General features: G+C 41.5%; 1 protein-coding gene across 1 annotated transcript in view; it reads left to right on the top strand.

The window, feature by feature from the left end:
• Positions 1-14043, top strand: part of LOC124596481 (turripeptide Lol9.1-like) — a 32018-nt gene extending 17975 nt beyond the window's left edge. The window contains exons 2-3 of the mRNA XM_047135627.1: positions 8292-8488; positions 13858-14043. Of these exons, the coding sequence (XP_046991583.1) occupies positions 8292-8488; positions 13858-13916 (256 nt within the window). The 3' untranslated portion in view covers positions 13917-14043. The remainder of the gene's footprint in view (positions 1-8291; positions 8489-13857) is intronic.
• Positions 14044-27835: the final 13792 nt, after the last annotated feature.

Below are 27835 nucleotides of genomic sequence, written 5' to 3'. Positions count from 1 at the left end.
GTAGAAGAGTGGCAGCACCGGAGGTAACCAGAATCATTTGCGCCATGTATGGGGATAATGCTACTGGACTGAGCACGAAAACGGCTTTCCAGTTTTAAGGATGATCGCTTTGTATTAGTGACTCTCCACGTTCAGGGAGATCTTGGGGTTTGCTGAAGATCGTTTGAACTCATTAATCCACATCGAACCACGTCACAGTACTCGAGAACTGGCAAATGTGATGAACTATGATCATTCCACCATCGTGCAACATTTTCATTCAAATAGGGAAGGCTCAAAAATCGAGTCTATGGATACCTCATGCTCTAAGCCAAAGTCACAGAAGTCAGTGGGTGGCCATTTTGCTTGCTCGTCATCAGTTGGATCGTGAACAACACCGACCATTTCTGTCCTGTATCCCAACTGGTGATGAGAAATGGTGTCTTTACGCTAAAATAAGGAAAAGAAAGGAATCGTTGAGCCAAAAAATAGCATCAACTCCACGTACAAAGACCACAAAAGACAATGATACACATCTGGTGGAACAGTGACGGTGTGGCAAACTGCTAATAGCTTTCCCGAGGTGTAACCATCACTGCTGACGTTTATTGGCAACAACTGAGACGTCTTGCAGACGCAATCCGAGAACAACGACCAGAGTGCTTGAAGTGATGCTACCCCGCGACAGCGTCCGCCCGCAGTCTGCTAGACTGCCAAAAAACGCTGTACAGGAGTTGGGTTGGGAAGCCATTCCACACCCACGTTATACACCCGATCTTGCGCCCTTAGATTTTCACCTTCTCCGCTCCCTGTCGAACAACCTTCAAGAAACCTTCTTTCTGGCTGAAAATACGCTCCGACCCTGGCTCGACGAGTTCTTCGGCTCAAAACCACGTGATATTTATAGTCGTGGAATCGAAAAGCTACTACCGCGTTGGCAGAATGTTGTAAGTAGTAAAGCACGATATTTTATTGATGACTTAAGTCTCTGTTATGTGTATCTGTTGTGTTTATTAAACTTACGGAAAAATGCTACGAACTTATGCACCAGTCCAGTAGAACCAGAACTGTCGATCACTTTCACTGCTTTCATCGTCGCGTATAACAACTGAAGCCAGTATTTACCTCGACAGTAACGTCGAGGTGGAATCCATCGAGATGAATAATGGGCTCTCTGCGTTGCAGTCGCATCCGGAGTGAACTAACCAACAAAGTTTCGAGGGCTACATCCATTCACTTTGTCAGTAGTATGGTGACTATTACTATTTCTCTACTTCTGCGGGGATCAGCCCACATCGTTCTGACAACTACATCCGTTACTACGTCAGATATGAAATTGTCTGCGTTGAAGGTATTATCTTCTAACAAAAAATTTAGAGTATCTTCGCAATTGTTAAAAACTAGTATTGCCCTCTGTATGCATATCCTGAAAGAAAGGACAATAAATAAATAAAAATATAATTATATCTTCTAGTGTAAACAACACTTAAGTGTTTACATTTTATGGCTTGTTGATTCCTCAATCAGAATACCAATCCAAATGTTCCAATGCATGTAGAAGATACAGTATTGTGAAATAGGATAAATCTTCATTAAACACACTGTCTTGTGCAGTTTCCACAAGTGCATCTGCCACTACGCCAGATATCCATTTATTCAAGAAGTTACAATGTTAGGAAATCATGTAAGAGGATATAAACTTACTTGTTTTCCTCACTGCAATCTAATTATTTTTATGAGTTTTGAGCACCTCTAAAGGAAGATCTCAGAGAAGAGAAACAGAGTGGAAAAAAATCAGAGTACAGCCTCGTTATAGGAGGATTTTTCATAACTTCATGCTACATTTAAAAAGAAAGAATGTTAGAAAGTAGCATACCGTCGACGTAAAAGTCATTATAGACGCTTAGGGCTTCAACATGGACAAGATTGCAGTAACCATTCCGGCTTTGGCACTAAATCACTTAGGAAATCTACGGAAAATTTAAGTCAAAATAACTGATTTGCAAGCTCACTCTTCTCAGATATGAGTTTAGTAGTGAAGCACAACTACTACGCCCTAACCTTAAATCATGATCGTTAACAATCCCTGAGCCGCATTGATGGATAGATAGATAGATACGTTTTTTGATTTCTTTTGCTTTTTTTTGTTTTTTGTTTTTTCTCTGTTAGAGAGATACATTCCTTTGGTTAGTACCTAAAATTTGCGGTATGGTCAGTAATATAAAATTTTATGTTATGTCTGAACTGTTTATATCATGATATTCGACGTATTACTATAACAGAACAAAAATAATGAGCTAAATGGCTGTATAAAAAGCATATACAAAGTATTCATCACTCTGCGATGTATATATTTTTTCTCAGCGGGTTGTTTCCCTACATTTAAAGCAAATTATGTACTTATAACACGACATCCATCGACTGACTGAAAGTATCACGATAATATGAATATGCAAAGTCGCTTAAACATGATTATTTAGTCGGTTGTGAAGAAGTTTATATGTCGAACAGTGGCAACGTATTCTGCGTGTCTCTTTGTAAGTGAACATTTGACCTTCATTTGTTCGATATATTTCAACAGCAAAATGTCATTAACACCACAGATCAACATCTTCAACCTAATGAGGCATCTTTTGTGCTGATAAATATGTCATTTTAAAATTTTGAGTGCTCTCAGCTATCCAGATGTCCTTATCTTTGCATATCGGTTGCCTCATGTGGAAATATCCGTTTCGAGAACAATCGATGACAAGAATATGACGCAGAAAGTGAACAAGTAGCGAGGAACAACAGGCAGCAAGATCTTTGACTTAATAATGCGCGAAAGAGCTCACCCTTCCAGTTGCGCGTACACCAGTACTTAGAATGCTAACACCGACTATCGGTCGATTTTCTGGGAACACATAGAAACCTATTAAATTCTGTTGCTTAAAAATTAAAAAGAAAACTGGGGACTGAGTCGGGCCCCAAGCTACAGGTCTTTTTGCACCATGTCGCTGTTCGGTGGGTAGCAGATATGCAATTGCACAATGAGCTTTGTTTTGCAGAGATTAACTGTCATGTTTATTTTCGCTATTTACAGAAATCTTGGCCAGAAAATGACTTACACTTATACAATCAATATTGTGATTACGTTGTATGAGCGCTGTAGGAAGTATCTGACATGAAACTTCCTAAAAGATTAACATCGCGTGCCGGACCGAGACTCGAACTCGGGATCTTCTTCTTTCGCGGGCAAGTGTTCTCGAGCGGTATTGCTGTAGAGCACTTGACCGTGAAAGTCAAAGGTCATGGAAGGTTTATATCAGCGCACACTTCGCTGCAGAGTGAATGTTTCATTCAAACAACTGACACGTGGCAAGCATGTCGGTTTGGTGTGCGCTTCAGCACCTCCGACTTACACTTGTGAATTTTCTAGTTTATTTGTATTATTCCTTCCTCTGTTTGAAATGCGGTAGGCTATAGCGTCATTGAGATGTTCTCAGTTTTTCACGAGTTTTCTGCTTCACAAAGTTTCACACGGACCAAATTCATACTTACAATTATTACTTTGTTACTAAAATTATTATTTGGACTGACGCAGCAACAGAAATATGTTTTATGGTATTCACCGGCTCCGGCCAACTTCGACCGTCATCATAGTAACTGAAACAGTGTCAGGATGGGCTCCAAGGAAGGCTTTGTCAGACTGTGTAAAACACAGGATGCAATTATACCGATTACGATAAGCAGAACAAAACCTTCATGTGATTGCGGCAATAAAAATATTAAATGCGCAAACAAAAGAGTCAATCACTGTCTCCAGACAAGGTCTCATCTTTTCCAAATCATTATTTCATCAGTCGATATATCTTGTGACTTCAAAGGGCAATGGCGCAGTGTGACATGTGGTATCACTAAGCGATGTCGAGATACGATAACACTTCTGTACATAGTAACCACTGATTACACCACAAATCGATGGACACACGCATCGTTCACTGTTGCATTGCATTATCTGATCCTGAAAATTATATCGGTAAATGTATGCCGCACACGATCACATTTGCGCAGTAAAATTTATTACATGGCTGGTATCAGTTGTTAAGCATTCATTTTAAATTAACAAAAAAGGTTTCCGGGCGTAAAGTCGTGTAAAATTGTGAAGTAACTGTCACTAAACGCTCGAAACCGTCGTTTGGACCTCGGTAACAGTGGTCTAACCGGCAACGATTGCAACTGTGGAAGCCACAGTCGAATGAACTAAGTATAGCAAATCATCTATCAATAGACAATACTCTCCTTCCACGTATGCACAGTAAAGAATAACTCTCGACATAAGGAAGGAACGACATCACAAACACTGCTGATTGGTTTCATAAGGTTACTTTTTATTGTCGTACATGTTATTTCAACCCCACACTTTTCCGTTCTGACTGCTAATTTTACGCACCAGCTTATACGAGGGCATGCTCTAAAGTAATACATCCGAACTTTTGATGTCAAAACTCTTAAAGCTTATTAAATAAAATAGACTTCATTAACATTCTACATCTTTATTGTTTATTTCTAAATATCTTTTTCTCAACATAGCCAGCCTGATGACGAGCAAATTTATCCCATTGAGAAACCAGTTTGTTGATACCGTGACTGTAGAATATGTTACTTTGTTGATGGAGCGATAACATCACCTCTGCCTTTGCCATTTCATCACTATCAGAGTGAAGTTCTTTTTTCTCCTTCATTGGTTTCCAATTCCCCCCCCCCTCCCGCCCCCCAAGGGAGAGGGTTGGCAGCAGATTAGTACACCGCTCTTCAGCGTACAGAATTATAAAAACACAATAAGATAATAAAAGCAGGGGATAAAAACGGTGACTTTTAAATTTTTTTTTTAAATGGCGGAAATTTGTGGAAATTAAAATATAAAACAAGAGTAGGAGATGATAATTAAAAAACACAGTAACTAGACAGGTACAATAGTAAACATTTAATTAAAAAACACGGCGACAGTCTAGTTTCTGTTCGCAAGAGATAAAAAATCACGCCACCGACAGTATGGTTTCTGTTCGCTACACGTCGGAAAAGACGCACAACACTTAACACTCACCTAAAATACTGCACTAAAAGGTTGGCACGGAGATGACACACCACAGCCTAGGGAAGATGGGAGGGGGGAGGGGGAAAACTCGGACAGATTAGATGAAAAAAGGAGGAGAGGAAAAAGCAAGGGCGGGGGGAGGGGGCCGATGGAGGGAGAGGACTCATAGGAGGGAGGGGGACAAGGCGAACACGAGAGGGAGTGAGGAAAGGCAAAGGGGGGAAAAGCAAAAGTACTCGTTAAGTTTTGGAAACAGAAGAAAATCAGGTAGGGCGAAGGAGGGACTATGTAGCGGATGATCAATGACAATGAAACCAAAGCGTCGGATTGTTGCAGATGTCGCTGCGCTGCTGAAGGAGCGGCTGCACCTTATGTAGACGAAATTTTCGAATTCGAAACTCGATTACAGCACGCTGTTTCTCAAACGCCGACAAAGCTAAGTTACACATAGCGACATGTTAAACGCTGCAATTTGGAGCCCACTAGCGCCAGAGAGAAGCAAATTTGTAGACATGAATAATAAAGATCTACAATGTTAATAACGTTTGTTTTATTCAAAAACTTTAAGAACTTTCCCACAAAAATTCGAAGGCATTACTTTTCAGCACGCCTTCATACTATAAACTCTTTGTAAAGTCTCCGTGATGAAGTGGTGGCTTCACAGCTAATTGTATTTCACCACTTCGAGTACATATTTAGATTTCATGTAGGGTTTACATGTCAGTATCAGCAAGAACAAATTTTAGCATTTTGTAGAAAATTAGAAAATATATGCCACACATCCGAAATCGGTCATTAATAAATTTTACTGCTTTATTTATTTGCTGCCACTGACATTTGATCTGCTGCCTTGGTACTATAGCTGGTACATACATACATACATTAATCCTTGTTCCATAGATCATGAATACAACATTTCGTAGCGATGTGGAATATGTCATTCTATCACTTTAACGTAAGTTTTCTTTACGAAAAATAAAAAGCTTTTTTTCAGTTACTACTTCATATCTAAGAAATTATCTGTTGAGTGGAAGGATTTGTCATTCAAAAATTCTCTTAATCTGCTTTTAAATGTTGGTTGTCTATCTGTCAGACTTTAAATACTATTTGGAAAATGACCAAAGATTTTTGTGGCAGCGTAATTCACCCCTTTCTATGCCACAATGAGATTTAATCCACAATAGTGAAGATCATCATTTCTTCTAGTGTTCGCTGTTATTTTTGGATTGGGATGAGTTATTAATGACAAATTTCATAAGTGAATATATGTATTGCGAAGGCACTGTGAATATCCCGAGATCCTTAAATAAATGTTTGCAAGGTGATCTTGGGTGGGTTCCAGCTATTATTCCGATTACATGTACTTGTGCAATGAATACTCTCTCTCTTAATCACGAATTGGCCCACAATATGATGCCATATGAAAGTCTATACTTATCAATGGTGTTATGCCATTTACTGTACAGAATTGTATAAACTGGGTTTTCTCAAAATTTAGTAAGAGTCCATTTGCAGAGAACCACTTAATTTTCTGAAAGACATTATTTGCTATTTCCTCAGCTGATTCTTGCTTGTTGGGTGTGATTACTATACTTGTGTCATCAGCTTTGCATCTTCATGAATATAGAGTGGCAAGTCGTTTATATATATTAAGAACAATAAGGAACCTAAGACCAAACACTGTGGGACGCCATTCTTGATACCTGACCAGTTAGAGGGCTCTGCTGGTTTTTACTGACTGTACTGTTAATTTCAACCTTCTGCGTTCTTCCAGTTAAGTATGAATTAAATCACTTGTGCACTGTCTCACTCATACCACAATACTTAAGCTTACCTAAAAGAATGTCATGATCTACACGATCAAAAGCCTTTGAGAGATCACAGAATATCCAAATGGGTGATGTTCGGTTATTCAATGCATTTGATCAGTGAAAGCATATATAGCATTTTCTGTTGAAAAGCCATTCTGAAAGCCAAACTGATATTTTGTTAGTATTTCATTTTTACAGATATGTGATGCTACTCTTGAATTCATTATTTTTTGAAGAATTTTGGATAAAGCTGTCAGAAGTGAGATTGGGCGGTAGTTGTTAGTATCAGATCTATCCACTTTTTTATGCAATGGTTTAACAATAGCGTATTTCAGTCTATCTGAAAAAATTCCCTGTTTCAGTGAGCTACTACATATGTAGCAGAGAATCCTGGAAAACCGTAGTCTGGTCAGATGAGTCCCAGTTTCAGTTGATAAGTCCTGATGGTAGGGTTCGAGTGCGGCGCAGACCCCACGAAGCCATGGACCCAAATTGTCAAAAAGGTACTGTTGCAAGCTGGTAGTGGCTCCATAATGGTGTGAGCTGTGTTTCCATGGGATGGACTGGGTCCTCTGGTCCAACTGAACTGGTCACTGACCATTTGCAGCAGTTCTTGGACTTCCCAAACAACAAAGAAATATTTATAGATGACAAAGCGCCTTGTCATCGGGTCATAATTGATCGCGATCCGTTTGAAGAACATTTTGGACAATTCAAGCGAATGATCTTGCCACCCAGATCTTCCGACGCGAATCCCATCGAACATTTATGGGACATAATCGAGATGTCAGTTGGTGCACGAAATCCTGCACTGGCAACACTTTCCAATTAGGGACTGCTGAAGAGGCATAGTGGGTCAGTATTTCTGCAGGGACTTCTGAGGACTTGTTGAGACCATTCCACGTCGAATTGCTGCACTAAGACCGGAAAAAGGTATCGCATGAATGTTGTCACCTGCCGGCCGGGGTGGCCGAGCGGTTCTAGGCGCTACAGTCTGGAAACGCGCGACCGCTACGGTCGCAGGTTCGAATCCTGCCTCGGGCATGGATGTGTGTGACGTCCTTAGGTTAGTTAGGTTTAAGTAGTTCTGAGTTCTAGGGGACTCATGACCTCAGAAGTTAAGTACCATAGTGCTCAGAGTCATTTGAACCATTTTGAATGTTGTCACCTCAGTGTAATTGAAACGCTTTTGGCGCAATTTGTATGCTATCACTGTAATATGAATACAAAACTGTTTGTATACTATTGTCCTGTACATCCTCTGAGTAGTGATTCATTCGGGATTGTGTGTTGTAGATTACACATTGACGATTGTATTCGATAATCTTCTTGTCGTTGGCAGTCAACCTGTCTTCAAGAGATGCAGGAGACTGTCATGAAGGTCCTCGGTGACGCTATTCACATGTGTCATTTGTGTACCGCAGGAAGACAATCGTGTGCTTGACGGTGCTGCTGCTGGTGGCGGCGCTGAGCTCGGCGTCCGCGAAGCACCTCCGCGGCCGCGGCAGAGACGTGTGCGCCTGCCCCCGCATCTACCGCCCCCTCTGCGGCTCCGACAACAAGACCTACGCCAACGAATGCGTCTTTGAGTGCGACAAGAGCCTGGGCCGCGCCGCCTCAGGTGAGTCGAGCATCTGCATCACTTACTTCTGTTCTTGTCGTGTCTGGACTTTCACCGCGGTTTTACTTTCCCCGTAGCCTGATGTTTCCCACCACACGCCCAAAATTTACCATTCCACACTTGTCCTAGAATGCCTCTCATTCCGCCCTGTCTTCCGCATCCCCCACATTCTCCTACACATATTCTCTATCAGTTGACAAAATTCTCCCCTCTTCTAAAATTCTCGAACATCCACGCAAATCCTGTACATGCTGCAGAGCCAAACATCATAACCCAGTTGTTTACTCAATCGTGGGCTCCTGCTGCGCCTATACCAACGCGTCCTTTCATTACCACACCGTCCATATCCAGTCCCAAGGCAACTTCAAAAGGCTCTTTCCAAATCTGGAAACCTGTCCTGACATTTACACGTCCTACGAGCTATAGCCCTAGCCCTAACATCCTTTCCCTGGACCAATGCTCCACTACCTCTCCCAGCCTCATGACCTAGCGCTGTTCCTTCGTGGTTTGGCATCCATTTGTACACCCCGTTTCCCAGCCGAACATCGTATTCCCACTTTCTAACTCGGTGTCCTATTTGTATGTATTTACTACTTCCCAGATCTACATCTCCATTTACATCTGTATGATTACCCTGCAATTCATACTTAAGTGCTTGGCAGAGGGTTCATCGAACATGATAAAGGCGCCCCGGCAAAAACTAATACTTAAATTTTTCCGTATGAGCTCTGATTTCTATTATTTTATTACCGTAATCATTTCTGACTATGTAGGTAGTCGTCAACAAAATATCTACTCATTCGGAGGAGAAAGTTGGTAATTGAAATTTCTTGAACGCAACAAAAACCACTTTGTTTTTATGAATGTCACAGTAACACATGTATCATATCAGTGACACACTCTCCCGTATTTCGTGATAACACAAGATGAGCTGTCCTTCTTTGAAGTTTTTCGGTGTCCTGCATCAGTCCTGTCTGATAATGATCCTACACGTGCAGCAATAGTCCAGAAGAGGACGGACAAGGGCAGTGTAAGCAGTCGATTTAGATAATTTGTTTCGTAAATGTTCTGCCAATTAAACGCAGTCTTTGGTTCTCCTTCCCCACAACAGTATGTATGCGATCGTTTCAGTTTAACTTGTTTTGAACTGTAATTCCTAGATATTTAGTTAATTGACAGCCTTTAGATTTATGTGATTTACCGACTAACCGAAATTTAGCGGACTCCATTTAGTACCTATGTGGATGACTTGACAATTTATATTTTTTACGATCAACTGACCCTTTTTGAACAATACCGACACCTTGTCCAAATCATTTTGCAATCGGTTTTTATCTTCTGACGACTTTACTATACAATACACGACAGCATCATCTGAAAACAATGTAACAAGGATGCTCACATTGCCTCCTAAATCTTTAGCACAGATTAGCAGAGGGTCAATAACACTTCCTTGGGGAACGCCAGATAATATTTCTGTTTTACTCTATAACTTTCTGTCAATTACTACCAACAGTGACCTTTCTGACAGGAAAACACGAATCCAGTCCCACAGCTGACACGCAATTTGAATAAGAGGTACTTGTGAGGAACAATGTCGAAAGCTTCTGGAAATCTTGAAATGTGGAATCAGTTTGAGATTCCCTGTCTATAGCACTCATTGTTTAGTGTGAGTAAAAAACTAGTTGTCTCGACGTCAGTGATGTGGGTCTGTAATTCGAGAGACTACCCCTATTACTGCCAGTCTTTAGGTACGGATCTTTCGTCGTGAGTACTTGTGTATGATTGCTAAGTATGGAGCTATCATAGTAACATATCCTGAAGGGAACCTACTTGGTATACAATCTGGACCAGAAGCCTTGCATTTATCAAATTATTTAAGTTCGTTCGTTACACCGCGGGTATCTACGTTCAAGTTATTCATTTTGGAAGCTGTTCTTAATTCCAAATTTGGAATATTTACTTCATCTTCTTTGGTGTAGGAATTGCAGAAAAGCGTACTTAGAAACTCCGCTTTAACGGCAGTCATTGGCAACATCACCACTGATATAGTTCCAAGGTGCTCCATCCGTACTTCTCTCCTTCGTTACCATGTATCATCCACTGGGAGCTGAAATCAAGCTGCTTGACAGATGCGTCGTCGTGATCCTCATCAGCTTAACACCAGTCACACCACTGCCATTAGTGTTTTTTATGCATACATTATCAGATGGAATTATTTTTGACTCCTATTATTTTCTAAATCTACATTTACATGAATACTCTGCAAATCACATTTAAATGCCTGGCAAAGGGTTCATCGAATCACCTTCACAATTCTCTATTATTCAAATATCGTACAGCTCGCGGAAAGAACAAACACCTATATATTTCCGTACGAGCTCTGATTTCCCTTATTTTATCATGGTGATAGCTTCTCCCTATGTAGGTTGGTGTCAACAAAATATTTTCGCTTTCGGAGGAGAAAGGTAGTGATTGGAATTTGAGTGACAAGATTCTGCCGCAATGGAAAACGCCTGTGTTTTAATGATGTCCACCCCAAGTCCTGTATCATTTCAGTGAGGCTCTCTCCCCTATTTCGCCATAATACAAAACGTGCTGCCCTTCATTGAACTTTTTCGATGTATTCCGTCAATCCTATCTGGTAAGGAACCCACACAGCGCACCAGTATTCTAAAAGGGGACAGACAAGCGTAGTGTAGGCAGTCTCCTTTCGTAGATCTGTTGCATTTTCTAAGCGTCCTGCTAATAAAACGCAGTCTTTGGTTAGCCTTCCCCACAACATTTTCTATGTGTTCCTTCTAGTTTAAGTTGTTCATAATTGTAATTCCTACGTATTTAATTGAATTTACGGCCTTTAGATTTGACTGATTTATCGTTTAACCGAAGTTTAACAGATTCCTTTCAGCACTCATGTGGATGACCTCACACTTTTCGTTATTTAGGGTCAACTGCCAGTTTTCGCACCATACAGATATCTGATATTTTGAAAAACAATATATATGTCATTTGACTAAAGAGCGATAATACGTCTGTTGCCAGCCGCCCCCTATGTGAGAGGAATCAATAAACAAGTAATGTCTCTGATAGAGAGATCACGGAAGTTAAGCAGCGTTGGGCATGGACGGTGCTTGAATGGGTAACCACCAGAGTATGTCATGTGCTGTTGGCAGCTTTGCCTCTCTGGCAAAGGAAAGGCGAGGTGGTGGCGTTAAGTTCTTAGTCACCATACTTTGCATCAGTGTCCTGGATTAAACTGCAAATCTCTCCACAGTGCCTTATGGAAATGAAAATAAAATGTCGTGTGGCGAGGGCCTCCCGGCGGACAGACCTGATCGCCTGGTTCAAGTCTTCTTAGGTGAGGCCACTTCGACGACTTACGCGTCGGTGAGGATGAAATGCTGATGTTGAAGACGACACAAACACCAAGCCCCTGAGCAGAGAAAAAAATTTCTAACGCAGCCGGGAATAGAACCCGGGCCCCCCCAGCTTGACAAGCCAGCGCGCTGTTCCCTTTTTTGTTCGTTTTTTCGTTCGTTGCATGTGCTCGGTGCGGACGTCACAAGACACCCGTTTCAGTTCGTCGTTGATCCATTAACTCAGTTTTTTTTATTGCATAGGGCAGCTAACCCTCTGACCGAACGCGCTGAGTCACCGTGCCGGCGTAACTTAGCTACAGTGGCGCTGGCCTAACCGGGGCCTCGGGCCTAACACAGTGACGACATATGACACTGTTGATAATGATCCGTCCGTCGGACACAGAGGTTAAGCTCGGTGGCTCCCTTAACGCTATTTAAGAGGAGTAGAGGACAGTTTAGGTAAGGTTATGTTAGGTTAGGTGGATGAATGTTTCCACTTAGGCAGGTTTCACCATCTCCCTTCCCTCATCGTCATACAGCGCAAACATAATCCTACGCTGCACACCCCCATTCAAGTCGTCTACACGTATCAAGTATACCTAACATACACAGGTTAGGTTAAGTTAAGTTAGGTTAGGTTAGGTTAGGTGGCTGAACCTTTCCAATTAGGCGGCTGAACTTGCCTCCCCCCCTCCCAACCCCCCCCCCCCCCCCCCCCCCCCGTGCTTCCCAGCCAACCAATCCACACGTCACACGACTTTAATTTTCTTACCTCGAAGATCAAGTCAACACTGTGCATCGTCCACCCAATCCTTCCAAACACTGGACTGGTGCAGCACTGATACCAGCCTCCCTTGATTTCCATGCATCCCACTTGCTGTCCCAAGGCAACTTTAACTGACGCCTTCTATCCAAAGCAGAAGTGCATTCTCCCAATCAATCGGTCCTGTCAGCTACAGTCTTGGCGCTGCTCCTCACAATACAGTCGTTTTCCAACACTCCACCATGGCTCCCATCACCAAAGCCCAAACATTGCTTCTTCTTGTCTCAGCTCCCACAGGATATGCAGCAGTTCCCAGTAGCTCTGCAGCAATAATGTTAAACTACAGTCACAGTAACCTACAGTACATACAAGATTTTGTGAGAGATCTAAGTTACACCTTCAGTAAAGTACGTTTTCAAGAAAAATTACTTGCAGTCAACTAATAAAGGGACTTAAACCAGGCAGAATGCAAGAAAAGTATCCACTGTTAACTGGGACAATAACCTACACTTACAATTCTTCACCAGTGACGCGAAGGCTTCTTGGTACAATGTAGCCAATGAGATAATCATAACACAGGCAAAACTAAATGAAACACATTTGGCAGTCAGTAACAAACTGAAAACCTGTATTGGGTTAGATAACCTGGCCCACAAGTTTACATGGAGAAAAAATGTGAAGAACTGGATACAGACTCAAAATAAGCAGAACTGGATATGAATCGCTATGATTTTCTCTCAAGTGTCAACTTTTTCATCTCAGAGTAACACTTACTCAGTGTCCTCTCTTATCTGTACCGAGCGAGGGGACGTATTGCTCGTATTTGGAAGGATTTCAGATCACAGAGCCGAGCAGTCCCGCTTTAGGTTGCCCATAATCCGCCAGATTTCTAAAGACAGACGCCAGACGATGGAATATTTTTAACATTTAGGAAGAATGGTAACTTGTAATTAGACACAAAAAATTCCAGTTCCGACCCTGTTAAAAAACTGTTTAATACCGACTTTTAAATCATTTTCTTGAAAGAAAAATACATGACTAGACTTTATTTTTTCCTCCCCCCGTGGTATAGGTCCTCTCGTTGCCAAACACAGCGTGCCATACAGATGCCATGGAGCCACACAAGATGAGCCAATTTCAATCTCCCTCTTCTTTTTTATATGATTTTCGTTGATCTTTATCCTGGTTTAACATTATCTTCAATCTGCTGGTACCTGTTATGACCGTAACGTTGTTTTCTGTTTCAGATGTGCGAATCCTGCACGAAGGAGGCTGTGATGAACCCGTACCACTTAGAAGGCTTTAAAAAGATTGGACATGTATCGAGCCATTGACATGTGACATTATCCCATTCATTTTGAGCAATAAAATGTCAGAAGATTGTTTGTTTGCCGATCAAAGGCCTTGAAACAGAAATAAAAGTATGAAAGGAAGTTTATGTCATTATTTAAATGTGGAAGCTAATTTTAGCAGATTTCTTTACAAGAGTTTAGCGTAACTGCTTCTCCCAAATATGTCTTAAGACCTACACACTGCTATGAACACTTCAGACACGACAGAGGTTCTGCTACAGATGCATTTTACTTCAGCTGTATTACTAATAGTTTTATCTTTGTGTATACCTATTTTAATAAGTTGGCATCTTACATGATTAAAATAATGTGGTTCTTTTATTGATCAAAAACGTTTTTTGGTTCATCACACAGACATTCCAAAGGTTATCTGTTGACTAGTACCTGGTTCTATCTGTGAAGACACCGTGAAAGAGACCTAATTTATCCCACTAGACACTCGCTCTAGATGCTACATATAACACATTTATTACTGTGTGTTTACATGAAGGATAAACGAGGAATAATACACACTTTGTTTCCTTTTTCCTTCTGTCATTATGACCACGATTTTGATCACAGCGAACAAATCTGTATTAAAACATGCTTAGGTAGCGAAGGTTCTCGGTATGTGTTCAGTTTATAGCTGAGTAGCTCCTCCTCTTTATCTAGAAGATTACAACAAGTTCGACCAAAAAATAAGTAAATGGATTGATGATTTATTGGTGGGAAGGCCGTAGCATGTTATGATAGACAGATGTACAAGTATTACTAGGTGCGCTCCAAGAAAGAGTATTGGGACTCTTGCTGTTCATGTTGTATGGTATAGACGTGACGCACAATATAGATATCAACTTCAGACTTTTGCAGATACAGTTATCTATCTATTAGCACTGTCTCAAAAAAGTTGCACAAATATTCAGTCACAACTTGATAAGATTTCGAGTGTCACAGAGACTGACAACTTGCTTTAAATGTTGGGCAATGTAAAATTGTGCATCTCGCAAGATGAAAAAAATGTAATATAGTACGACTACAATATCAGCGAGTTACAAGTTGAACCAGTCAAGTGTGTGTAACAACTTGTACGGATATGAAATACAACGATCACATAACGAGATGGCAGATTTCAGTTCATTGGCAGGTAAACAGGAAAATACTTGGAAAAAAAATTGTGTGATGAGTTATCTCGAAGAAAAAATATATGCATATATTCTAGTAAAAACTACTTCGAAAAGATTCAGTAAATTGGACTCTACTGCAGAAGTTTCTAACTACACTCTCCATAGCCTGTGGCACTAATAACGACATGTGGGATATAAACTGGCTACAGCCGTTAAGGGCAGTATTAACAGTAAAGATTATACAACGGCACCTCTATTAACGACAAACTTAATACTAACAAAGCGTTCATCACCAAGGCTGACCAAGCCTACTAAAAGATGATTGTAGTTTTTTAATCAGATTTAACCACAATTCCGAACTCCAGCACTATTCTAAATACTCATACTTTCACCATATCTAATGGGCTCGGTGGAGTTATTGTGCTTCCTATCAAGAGCAGGCAGTGCCCTTCTGGTGGTAAATTCCACTGAGTGCAATGTCGTCTGAAATCAGTAAGAGAATACGAAGAGGTTTGACCCTATGGTTTACCTAATACGCTCAACGGATTCTGGCTAAATGAGTTCAGCATGAGTTATCACTGACAATTTAAAAGGACATTTTTCAAGCAGGTCGTCTATTCTCACTAATAAAAAAAAAATGGCTCTGAGCACTATGGGACTTAACTTCTGTGGTCATCAGTCCCCTAGAACGTAGAACTACTTAAATCTAACTAACCTAAGGACATCACACACATCCATGCCAGAGGCAGGATTCGAACCTGCGACCGTAGTGGTCGCGCGGTTCCAGACTGTAGCGCCTAGAACCGCTCGGCCACCCTGGCCGGCCTCTCACTAATCACAAGAGGTTGAAAGTAACAGTGCAAAGCGCATGGGTAGAAAGACTAGCAAATCACACACCACAAAAAAAATTATTAAAACGGGTTTAGAAATCATTTGGCGAGCAAAATCATCTTGTATTACGATTCCTCATACTGGCTGATTTAACAAATTCTATGGACATTATTGTGTCAGCAGAAGATAGTTCATTCAGAAACGTGGCACGTGGATGCTTTTGTGACTGCATCAAAAACCCAGGCACTCATTACAGCAGTGGAAGGAAGATATTATAAGATGAATTCACCAGTAATTCCTACGAATTGTATGGTACAGACGTGAGAAGACAATATAGATATCAACTTGAGACTTTTTGCAGATACAGTTATCTGTCTATTAGCACTGTCTGAAAAAATCAAATCTGGCTTGTGACTGTCCGCTCTGTTAAATAAAATCTGCAGAACACAGTGGAGAAATCCTAACGGAGGTGTCCAAATGACTCTGAGCACTATGGGACTTAACATCTATGGTCCTCAGTCCCCTAGAACTTAGAACTACTTAAACCTAACTAACCTAAGGACAGCACACAACACCCAGCCATCACGAGGCAGAGAAAATCCCTGACCCCGCCGGGAATCGAACCCGGGAACCCGAGCGTGGGAAGCGAGAACGCTACCGCACGACCACGAGATGCGGGCCTAACGGAGGTGTCCAATGAAAAATAAGTCACCCTTCCAATAAGTGGGTTGAAAACCAATAAAATTCACACACTCAAAATTTCGCTACTTCCTAGATAAATGAATTAACCTACATTATAAAACAAAACTACTAACAAGATTCACACCGCACGCCAGATTTGTAGATTAAAAATTCAACGGACGTTCCCACGATTCTGTAGTGAGAACAAAGAAAGCTATATTGATTCTCTCAATTAACCACACATCCATGTTTCACAGAGCTAAATATGATTAGGTTATCGGTAAAGGTGACATGAATGCTTATATGAGACAAATGGAAATAAAATCAGTTAAGCTGGTTCCCCATACAATCCTTCTCTCAATCACGGTTATATGATAAGCAAATAGCAGAGAAGCAATCTTATCCTATAACGTCCGTTACAAATAATACTTCCATGAAAGATGGCATAGGCACACCTTTCGTTATTCGAATGCTGGGAAGGAAAAAGGCGCTGGACCTGTTATTATATGACGTGGTGTAACCTCCCCACAAAAAATAAAAAATAATAAGAGTAGTATTCACATTTAGTGTAACCTCTCAATAGTAAAAATTCCGTAACCTACCAATAATACAATGTGATTAACCTCTCAATAAAATTGTCGCTCACTTATAACCTTTCAATAATGACCGTGAATTTAAACTGGTGAATTTTGGACGTCAGCAGTGCTGCGTCATGGCCCTGAAAGATCATTCTGAATAAAAAAGAGAAAATTCTTACCTCAATGAAGTCGCCAGATAACGCATATATATCTGCTCTTACAATAAATTTTTGTGGCACAGCCCAGTGCAATGCTGGCCAATAGATTTGTCATTTATAAAAGGAACAACTGGTTTTTCTTTGCAATAATCGGGATGATCATGGATTGGAGAAATTAGTAAATTCTTTAAATTGAAATGAATGATCGTCAGAAGTTACTTTTTATGAGAAAGATTATTATTACGAGATTTTTTTTAAAAGATTTACATGGGACTTGATTTAACAATACTACATATGCGCGAGTCTGCTTTTACCTTATATTATACCGCTCGCTGCACACGACCGGCCCAGCCAACACGATACACCAGACTGCTCGCTAGCAACTACTTACTGCTACAACTACACAGTTCCTACTGCAGTCAACACTGCTCTTTGATCTGAGATTCTCTTATACCTTACATATCGCAGGCAGCGCGTGAGCAACCCACCGAAATTACATCTGCTCGAATGCGCTAACAACAAATTCCTTAATCATGGACCTCTTACAGTGGTATAGCGATTTTTATTTTTCGTTATTCGTCCTTACACAGTGATGGGAGCCCAAGGAGAACGTCAATCCTTGAGGTCCGGAATGATTACAAAATTTACAGCAAAAGAAGATTTGTTCTTGCCTTCATTCAGGCCAATACATGACTTACAAACAGAATATGACACTACCAATTACATAATTCTTCAAAACGGTTATTCCCAAAAAAGGAATGTGCTTTATACATCACTTCAAAAAACTTGATTATATACTAAGGATGGGTAGCAGATCATGTATCTATGTCATATGTCTACATACACCAGCAAACGTCACTGGAAATGAATGTTAACAGGCAAGGTGAAACATGCTTCCGTCTCATTAGAACATAGAAGACAAATAGGCAAAGTCAATATCTGCAAAAGATTTGATAAACTTTATCTAAATATACAGGGTGAATATTAATAAAATCGACAAATTGCAGGGACGGATGCTGGACTGGAAATGGAGGAAGAAAGGTCCTATGAACACGGTACATGGCACTGACGACTGAAAATTCCTCTGACCACTTGCCATGTGTTCTTATATGTTGCAGGCTACGTGATTAACGCAACGTACTATAATCAGCAGAATGGTTTGGTATTCATGCCAGGAACAAGCTGAGATGGTGTTTGTGTACAGCGACGCAGATGGGCGATACTAAAACAAGTACCATCACAGATACCAACCACATCACACAACATTGCAAGCCCTTTCCGGGTGTTTGTGTGATTACGAGTCCTTTCAGACAGACGAACTTGCGGGGAGGCAGCAGACTGTGCGTTCACCAGGTTTGGAGGATCGGGTTCTACAGGACATTGAGACGAACCCTAGTACAAGCTCCAGCCAAGTGGCGTGCCAACATGGTGTAAAGCAAAAGGACGGCAGTACGTGATGCGACGTGTGAACGTGTGCATTGCATCACATGGAGGCCACTTTGAACATCTGTTGTGACAAAGATTCGATGCAGCTCTTTACTGTGTCCTGGAAAGATTTCTTGTCGTTGCATACATACTGTCAATTTCTAGACATATGTTTATAGGACATTTTTCCGTCCATTTGCAGTCAGGAGTCCTTCGCTGCTGTTTGTCAGTTTTATTAATGTCTATCCTGTATAGGTCTAACATTGTACTAATTATGGTCAGTTACAGCTGTGTTCAGAGGATTACATAAGGACACTCAGTATCAATGTGCATGTGTCTGTTCCTCTCATCACTCATCGTTATGCAAAAAAATATGCCGACAAGGTGAAACGTACTCCTAACACAATGAATGATTACTTTTGAATGCATTATGGGAACAGCAGTGATCAATGTCTTGTAAATAATTACTATTAAAAACAGTCTTGATCACGATTTATTTAACAAGGTGACCGGTTTCGACCACTACTGTGGTCATCTTCAGACCATTGAGTAGGAACCCCTTTCTGTTGGAGAATCGCAACAGAAAGGGGTTCCTACTCAATGGTCTGAAGATGACCACAGTAGTGGTCGAAACCGGTCACCTTGTTAAATAAATCGTGATCAAGACTGTTTTAATAGTAATTATTTACAATGAATGATGTCACAAAGATAAAATTACAGCAGTTAACCCAAAATGAGGATTAAATGCTTGTGTACAAAGTGCTCATTTGACTGAATTTACAAGGAAAAAATGTGAAAATATATCATTAACTACATAATTAAAGTTCATTTACCTAACACGGAAAGAGAACATTACAGAATCAACACAACCCCTACAGTCATCATGAAGCATAACGCAGTTTATGACCTAGTCTCTTCATATTACAACAACTTTCACACACGTCGCACTGAGCTGAAATGGGCAAGGGCGTTGAAATGGTTATCAGGTATGACGTCACATCTTACTATGAGTACTGGGAAATACTTCACGTAGAGATTGTTAAACGACGTAAAAATGTGGTTTTCACACAGTCTGTCTCATTAGTCCCACAGAAAGTCACACCCAGGCTACACGAGATCGAAAGCATTATTTCATCAACTACACATCGCTGTCTTTCAGTTGTCGCTACCATTACTCGATATTGATTCATTAATTGCTGATTATAAACGTCTGTAATCTTGCTATTTGCAGTGGACCACCCCTTCTCTTCACTAAAAAGTGTGTCCTCAGAGGCTCCACACTGCCACTACACACTAAAGTCATGTCCATGAGCTCCACGTGGAAAAGTTCAACTCACAAGCACTACTCCCTCTAGACAGGCAATGGAAAACAATCAATTCATTCTTGATTTACATGAAAGGTATCTTTTGTATTTAATGAACTAAATCCAAGCCGGTAGAAATTGGTAGCACAGATAGTCAATTACTGTTCTTACTACCCACATCAGAGGTCAATCTAAAAAAAGTATAGGTTCAGCATATCTCAATATAAGTCTCTTGTTTACACCATGAACATCAGGCCAGCGCCAGTCCATGGGGCATTTAGTTAAGGCTTTCCCAGCACAACATACACTATGTGATCAAAAGTATCCGAACACCTGGCTGAAAATGACTTACAAGTTTGTGGCTCCCTCCATCGGTAATGCTGGAATTCAACATGGTGTTGGTCCACCCTTAGCCATGATGACAGCTTCCACTCTCTCAGGCATACGTTCAATCAGGCGCTGGAAGGTTTATTGGGGAATGGCAGCCCATTCTTCGCGGAGTGCTGCGCTGAGGAGAGGTATCGATGTCTGTTGGTGGGGCCTGGTACGAAGTCGACGTTCCAAAACATTCCAAAGGTGTTCTACAGGATTCAGGTAAGGACTCTGTGCAGACCACTCCATTACACTATTGAGCGAGGTGGCGCAGAGGTTAGCACACTGGACTCGCATTCGGGAGGACGATGGTTCAATCCCCGTCCGGCCATCCTGATTTAGGTTTTCCGTGATTTCCCTAAATCGCTCTAGGCAAATGCCGGGATGGTTCCTTTGAAAGGGCACGGCCGACTTCCTTCCCCATCCTTCTCTAATCCTATGAGACCGATGACCTCGCTGTTTGGTCTCTTCCAACAAACAACCCAACCCACTCCATTACAGGGATGTTATTGTCGTGTAGCCACTCCGCCACAGGCCGTGCATTATGAACAGGTGCTTGATCATGTTGAAAGATGCAATCGCCAACCCCGAATTGCTCTTCAACAGTGGGAAGCAAAAAGGTGCTTAAAACATCAATATAGGCCTGCGCTGTGATAGTTCCACGCTAAACAACAAGGGGTGCAAGCCCCCTCCATGAAAAACACGACCACACCATAACACCACAGGCTCCGAATTTTACTGTTGATACTACACACGTTGGCAGATGAAGTTCACCAGGCATTCACCATGCCCACACAGTGCCATCGGATTGCCACATTGTGTACCGTGATTCGTCACTCCGCACAACGTTTTTCCACTGTTCAATCGTCAATGTTTACGCTCCTTAACCCCCCCCCCCCCCAAGCGAGGCGTCGTTTGACATTTACCGGCGTGATGTGTGGCTTGTGATCAGCCGCTCGACCATGAAATCCAAGTTTTCTCACCCCCCGTCTAACTGCCATAATACTTGTAGTGGATTCCTGATGCAGTTTGAAATTCCTGTGTGATGATCTGGGTAGATGTCTGCCTATTACACATTACGGTCCTCTTCAACTGTCGGCGGTCTCTGTCAGTCAACAGACGAGTTCGGCCTGTACGCTTTGGTGCTGTGCGCGTCCCTTCACGTTTTCACTTCACTATCACATCGGAAACAGTGGACATAGACATGTTTAAGAGTGTGTAAATCTCACGTACAGTTGTATGACACAAGTGACTCCAAATCACCTGACCACGTTCGAAGTCTGCTCTCTCACGATGTCTAATGATTACTGAGGTCGCTAATATGGAGTACCTGGCAGTAGGTGGCAGCACAATACACCTAATATGAAAAACGTATGTATTTGGAGGTGTGCGTTTACTTTTGACCACTAGTGTATAATCTGTGAAATAGTTCTTCTTAGCCCGGTTATCACTATGGAACTCACAGTCAGTAAGGAGGTATGGATGCTGCCTGACACGTGGCATCCTTAGTCATCCCAGTGGAGAGTCCTTTGTGTGGAGCGCCTATGGCGGCAGGAATGTATGGACCCGTCAGTGCCCCAAGGTTACAAGAGCTGCCCTTAGCCAGCTGGCATATCTCTATCGAAGTTCTCTCGAAATAAATTGACTGCGTAGTGCTGTTACCAGCCAGTAAAAGTGTCCCAGTGGAGGTTTACTTGGCAACCCCAGTGTAATGGTACATAGAATTCTTCTTTATCTAGTAATGTTGGAATCTTCAGTTGGTTTGTGCACTTCAATGTAGGACACTTCCATCTCTAAATCCAAATTAACAACCGTTATTCTTTAATTGACTGGTCCCTATCCTCTCAGTTTCATTTCAGGCTGCTCGCACGTAGTTATACCTACTCTCTCTTCTGTTCGACTATTCATTTCAGCACCAGCGTTCCTTAAAATGTACCCCTCCTGCATTTTTCTCACTCCACTACCTCTCCGCTTCACCTCGCTTCACCTCCAAGTACTTTTAATGCCGTCCGAGATGAAGTAAAAAAAAAAAAAAAAGGGGGGGGGGGGGGAAGAAAAGACACGCAAGGGGTGAACCCACAGAACAAAGCTTGGAATGCGGAGACCAGCCTATTTGTAAACATTGCTCTACGCTTTACGCAAATGATACACTATTGATGGGTGACACACCAGAAAGACTTCAGCAGGCTGTAGTGGAATGGTATGAAGAACTGAAGAGAAAGGGAATGGTAGTGAATGCAGAAAAAAGCAAAGTAAAGTGGGTTCCAAAACAGAACAAACAGGAAGAAGACCTCAATACACACTGTAACGGAATTCCTCTCGGAAATGTAGACAGTTCTGAATATCTCAGTAACATACTATTTAGTGATGGAAGAATGGAGGCATGAAAACTAAAGTTACAGTGCAATCACGCAATCATGGTACAAGCGATAGCATATGGCGTGGAGAGTTTGGCACTATAAGAGAAACAACTGAGTAGCGTTACTGCCACAGGAATGAGGTTCATGAGGAGGGCAGTAGGAAAGATCAGAAGAGGCAGAGTTAGAAATGAATGGATACGAGAGGAGACCAGTCAGAAGAAACCAATGAATGTGGTGACTGAGGCATCGAGAATCTGGTTCAAAGGCGTGGAAAAACAATCATGGAAACGAAGAGACTGTATGAGACAAGAGTAGAATGGGAGAAATGGATAGTGATAGGCTACTCTGATACTTGAAAACATAAGGGAACTGAAGAAGAAGAATAAAGTCCTCATTACATACCAAACAATATACAGGGTGTTTCAAAAATGACCGGTATATTTGAAACGGCAATAAAAACTAAACGAGCAGCGATAGAAATACACCGTTTGTTGCAATATGCTTGGGACAACAGTACATTTTCAGGCGGACAAACTTTCGAAATTACAGTAGTTACAATTTTCGACAAAAGATGGCGCTGCGGTCTGGGAAACTCTATAGTACGATATTTTCCACATATCCACCATGCGTAGCAATAATATGGCGTAGTCTCTGAATGAAATTACCCGAAACCTTTGACAACGTGTCTGGCGGAATGGCTTCACATGCAGATGAGATGTACTGCTTCAGCTGTTCAATTGTTTCTGGATTCTGGCGGTACACCTGGTCTTTCAAGTGTCCCCACAGAAAGAAGTCACAGGGGTTCATGTCTGGCGAATAGGGAGGCCAATCCACGCCGACTCCTGTATGTTTCGGATAGCCCAAAGCAATCACACGATCATCGAAATATTCATTCAGGAAATTAAAGACGTCGGCCGTGCGATGTGGCCAGGCACCATCTTGCATAAACCACGAGGTGTTCGCAGTGTCGTCTAAGGCAGTTTGTACCGCCACAAATTCACGAAGAATGTCCAGATAGCGTGATGCAGTAATCGTTTCGGATCTGAAAAATGGGCCAATGATTCCTTTGGAAGAAATGGCGGCCCAGACCAGTACTTTTTGAGGATGCAGGGACGATGGGACTGCAACATGGGGCTTTTCAGTTCCCCATATGCGCCAGTTCTGTTTATTGACGAAGCCGTCCAGGTAAAAATAAGCTTCGTCAGTAAACCAAATGCTGCCCACATGCATATCGCCGTCATCAATCCTGTGCACTATATCGTTAGCGAATGTCTCTCGTGAAGCAATGGTAGCGGCGCTGAGGGGTTGCCGCGTTTGAATTTTGTATGGATAGAGGTGTAAACTCTGGCGCATGAGACGATACGTGGACGTTGGCGTCATTTGGACCGCAGCCGCAACACGGCGAACGGAAACCCGAGGCCGCTGTTGGATCACCTGCTGCACTAGCTGCGCGTTGTCCTCTGAGGTTGCCGTACGCGGTCACCCTACCTTTCCAGCACGTTCATCCGTCACGTTCCCAGTCCGTTGAAATTTTTCAAACAGATCCTTTATTGTATCGCTTTTCGGTCCTTTGGTTACATTAAACCTCCGTTGAAAACTTCGTCTTGTTGCAACAACACTGTGTTCTAGGCGGTGGAATTCCAACACCAGAAAAATCCTCTGTTCTAAGGAATAAACCATGTTGTCCACAGCACACGTGCACGTTGTGAACAGCACACGCTTACAGCAAAAAGACGACGTACAGAATGGCACACCCACAGACTGCGTTGTCTTCTATATCTTTCACATCACTTGCAGCGCCATCTGTTGTTGAAAATTGTAACTACTGTAATTTCGAAAGTTTGTCCACCTGGAAATGTACTGTTGTCCCAAGCATATTGCAACAAACGGTGTATTTCTATCGCTGCTCGTTTAGTTTTTATTGCCGTTTCAAATATACCGGTCATTTTTGAAACACCCTGTACAAACTTTATTACAAGCTGTAACTGAGCGGCCTCTCATTTCTTTCTCTCTCTCTTGGTGTTATACATACCAGAGGCAAACGCCTGTTTAACTACTTACAAACATTATCTTTCCAAGAGAAATTTTTCATGATGTTCCTAAAACCTAGCTTTTAAACAAACCAAACACTTCAGCACTTAGGATAGTGAGGTTCCACTTATGACAACGAAAGGTCTCTGTAGTTTAAAAGACCAACACCATAGTCCCACTAATATTTGACTCATCATTAAACAAAAACACAAAACAAGACCACACAACTTCCTACCGGCTCTATCATTGCGGTATACCTGACTCCCACTAATGCAAGAGTGGATCATCTTTTCATTGTATTTTTCACATCAATCTAATATCACAAACTACACTACCAATTGTCTAATACACTAAATGATCATCACTACTATCCTTCATCCTTCACCCTCTACAACATATAAAAAATCAACAACTATTAGATCTACCTAACTACATACATAACGACTCATGATCTATAAGCCAATTTAAAACAAATCAAAGTTATTACTATTGAACAACACCAAACATCACACGTACATCTCTTTTGATTGCAACTGTCAGTCCTACGGGTGCACATGACATTGCATGTGCCATCACCTTGTCCATCATTAGCACCTTCATGTTTCTAAATCAAAGCTCTTGGAGATATAGTGAGCTGTGCACCAAGTGTCCATGCATCAACTTGGCAGTCATCAAAAACTGCAGCCTTTTATAGCCACAGAACAGGAAGAATAGAAACCCCATAAATTCCTACGCATTAGCCAGGACTTCGAGTGCCATAATGAAGTAATTTCATTCAGACTTAGACAGGATGCTATCTGCAAATGCAAGCATCTAGTCACCATAACACTCTACCTCCTAGAATAGATAAACACCAATTCAATATGGGAGCTATTCAACAGAAAACAGAACTCTCTCTCTCTCTCTCTCTCTCTCTCTCTCTCTCTCTCTCTCTCTCTCTCTCTCTCTGTCAGAATGTCCCAATGTGGGAGTGTTGATTAATGCTTCCTTCAATGGCATGAATTCTCACTGTGCTTCTTCATCCCAGTTCCAAATGTATTCTTTCCTACGAAGTGATGCCTCGTCATAGATATGGTCATCTACATGAATCATTTGTAGATATTTATTAATCCAAAAAAAGATGCTAACCTGTCACTTAGTTTTTGGTACTACATAATTGCTAACGGCCTAGACCTTCTCTGAGTTGGGACAAAATCCTTCTGATGAAGTCATTTGCCTGAGGAAATTGACTTCCTTATACTCAAGCTCTAATTTAACAAGGTTGACAGTTATCCCACGGTCTTTGAATGCTTTTAGCAACAGTCTCAGGTCTCATTATGCTCTTGCCATGATCTTGCAGTGATTAGAACATGATCACATCCATTGTCACCTTCTTCCTCAGCTTTAAGAAATCACTGTGTTTAAACATGTAATGAGGGTGGCTGACAAGACAATCAGTCCCAGAGGTAACTCTTTGAACTGGTAGCAACGCCCAAAACACAGGTATGTGGTATTACGGTGACAATCCAGTTGCAGTTTCACCTGCCAATAACTCAGACTCAAATCCATGGAGGTGAGTAACTTCCCACCATGGAAACATTGTAACAGTTCTTCTAATGTTTTTGAACAGGCATTACTGATTCTGTAATAGTATTAATCTGGCATGAGCCAATTACCAAGCATATTGATCTGTCTTTCTTTGGTACACATAATAACATATTGCTGTAGAAACTAGTCGCAGTTTCAATAATACCCTGTGCAGCCATAACACAAACCTCTTCATTGATTAGCCCATTATGTTTTAATGGGATCTATATGGACATAAGAAGTGCTTTTGCTGCTATTTAACATTAAATTAGTCCCTGGCATTTCTGAAAAAATGTCACAATGTGCTACCAAAATACTGACTCAAGGTGTCCTAATTTATTATTTACCACTTTAATCAAGTCCTGCTTCTCATTAATTCCTTTTTCAGGACTCACAGTGTTTAAACCTCTAATGGAGGCAGCTGACAACATGTTTTCTCTAAATGGTAAGGTTCATGCCACATCAATTAAAGGCTTTGAACAGTCATTTTCTAGAACAGCCTTTTCCACAAACTCCTTAAAATACGACATGAATGACTCAGTGTAAGTACCTGTCACGATCAGCCTCATATCAACGTTTATTTTCGTTTTGTAGTAATTTAGAAAGTACAAACCTAGGATCGCATCTACTGTAATGAACAAAATAGTTTAGAAGTTTACCCACTCTGCTCATGACTGCCACACCACCTTGATCTGAGCTTGACACTTGACTTAAACTGCTTTTACCGTTACTGCTTCTCTACCTTACATCTGCTACATCGGAAATTCAGGCCGTTCTTCCTCCCCAAGACAGTCCTCATCGACGCTATTGCTCATCACAGACACCTGACAACCGGTGTACAGGATGTGATACCTTTATTTACTGCTAAATCTTACTCCAAGTACACTATATACTGGTATCTCCATATCAACCTCCTCTCTTAACAGTACTTCCCTTATCTCTTCAAAAGTAATGTGTAATAAATGTGCAGTAACCAGGTAGCTGCTTATTATTTACACTATTAACCAGCTCAGGCCTCTCCAGTCAATTCCTTGCATTACTGGTTTCATTCACGACATTCTCAAATCAGCCGTCCATACTTCCACAATTTCTGGTGTTGCTTCACGTCCCTCTCCTTTCTCGTATATCACAAAGTCACAACTATCATTGTAAGAGCCTCTTTGTGACCAATGGCCTCTCCTGAGACTACAGTTATCCTTGTATCAATCCTATTCAATTGACAGCGAGGATGCCAGTCTCTCCATCCCTCTCAACGATGATCCAAACACAAATTATTTCCAACTTACTGTACTGGCACTTGTTCCTCATTTCGACGGTCCTGGTAAGAGACACTGAAATGCCCTTACATCATTCATGCATCTCCCAGCTATGACCATTTCGAGGCCATGAGGCTGCTTGGTCAAGCATATCCTCATTACTGCTGCCATATCATACAGCAAATTAAGGTATGCACTTCGCTTAATC

The sequence above is a fragment of the Schistocerca americana genome, chromosome 2 (assembly GCF_021461395.2).
Source record: "Schistocerca americana isolate TAMUIC-IGC-003095 chromosome 2, iqSchAmer2.1, whole genome shotgun sequence".
Taxonomy (NCBI): domain Eukaryota; kingdom Metazoa; phylum Arthropoda; class Insecta; order Orthoptera; family Acrididae; genus Schistocerca; species Schistocerca americana.
Note: the sequence above shows the minus strand (reverse complement) of the source record. Positions and strands in the feature narration are given on the sequence as shown.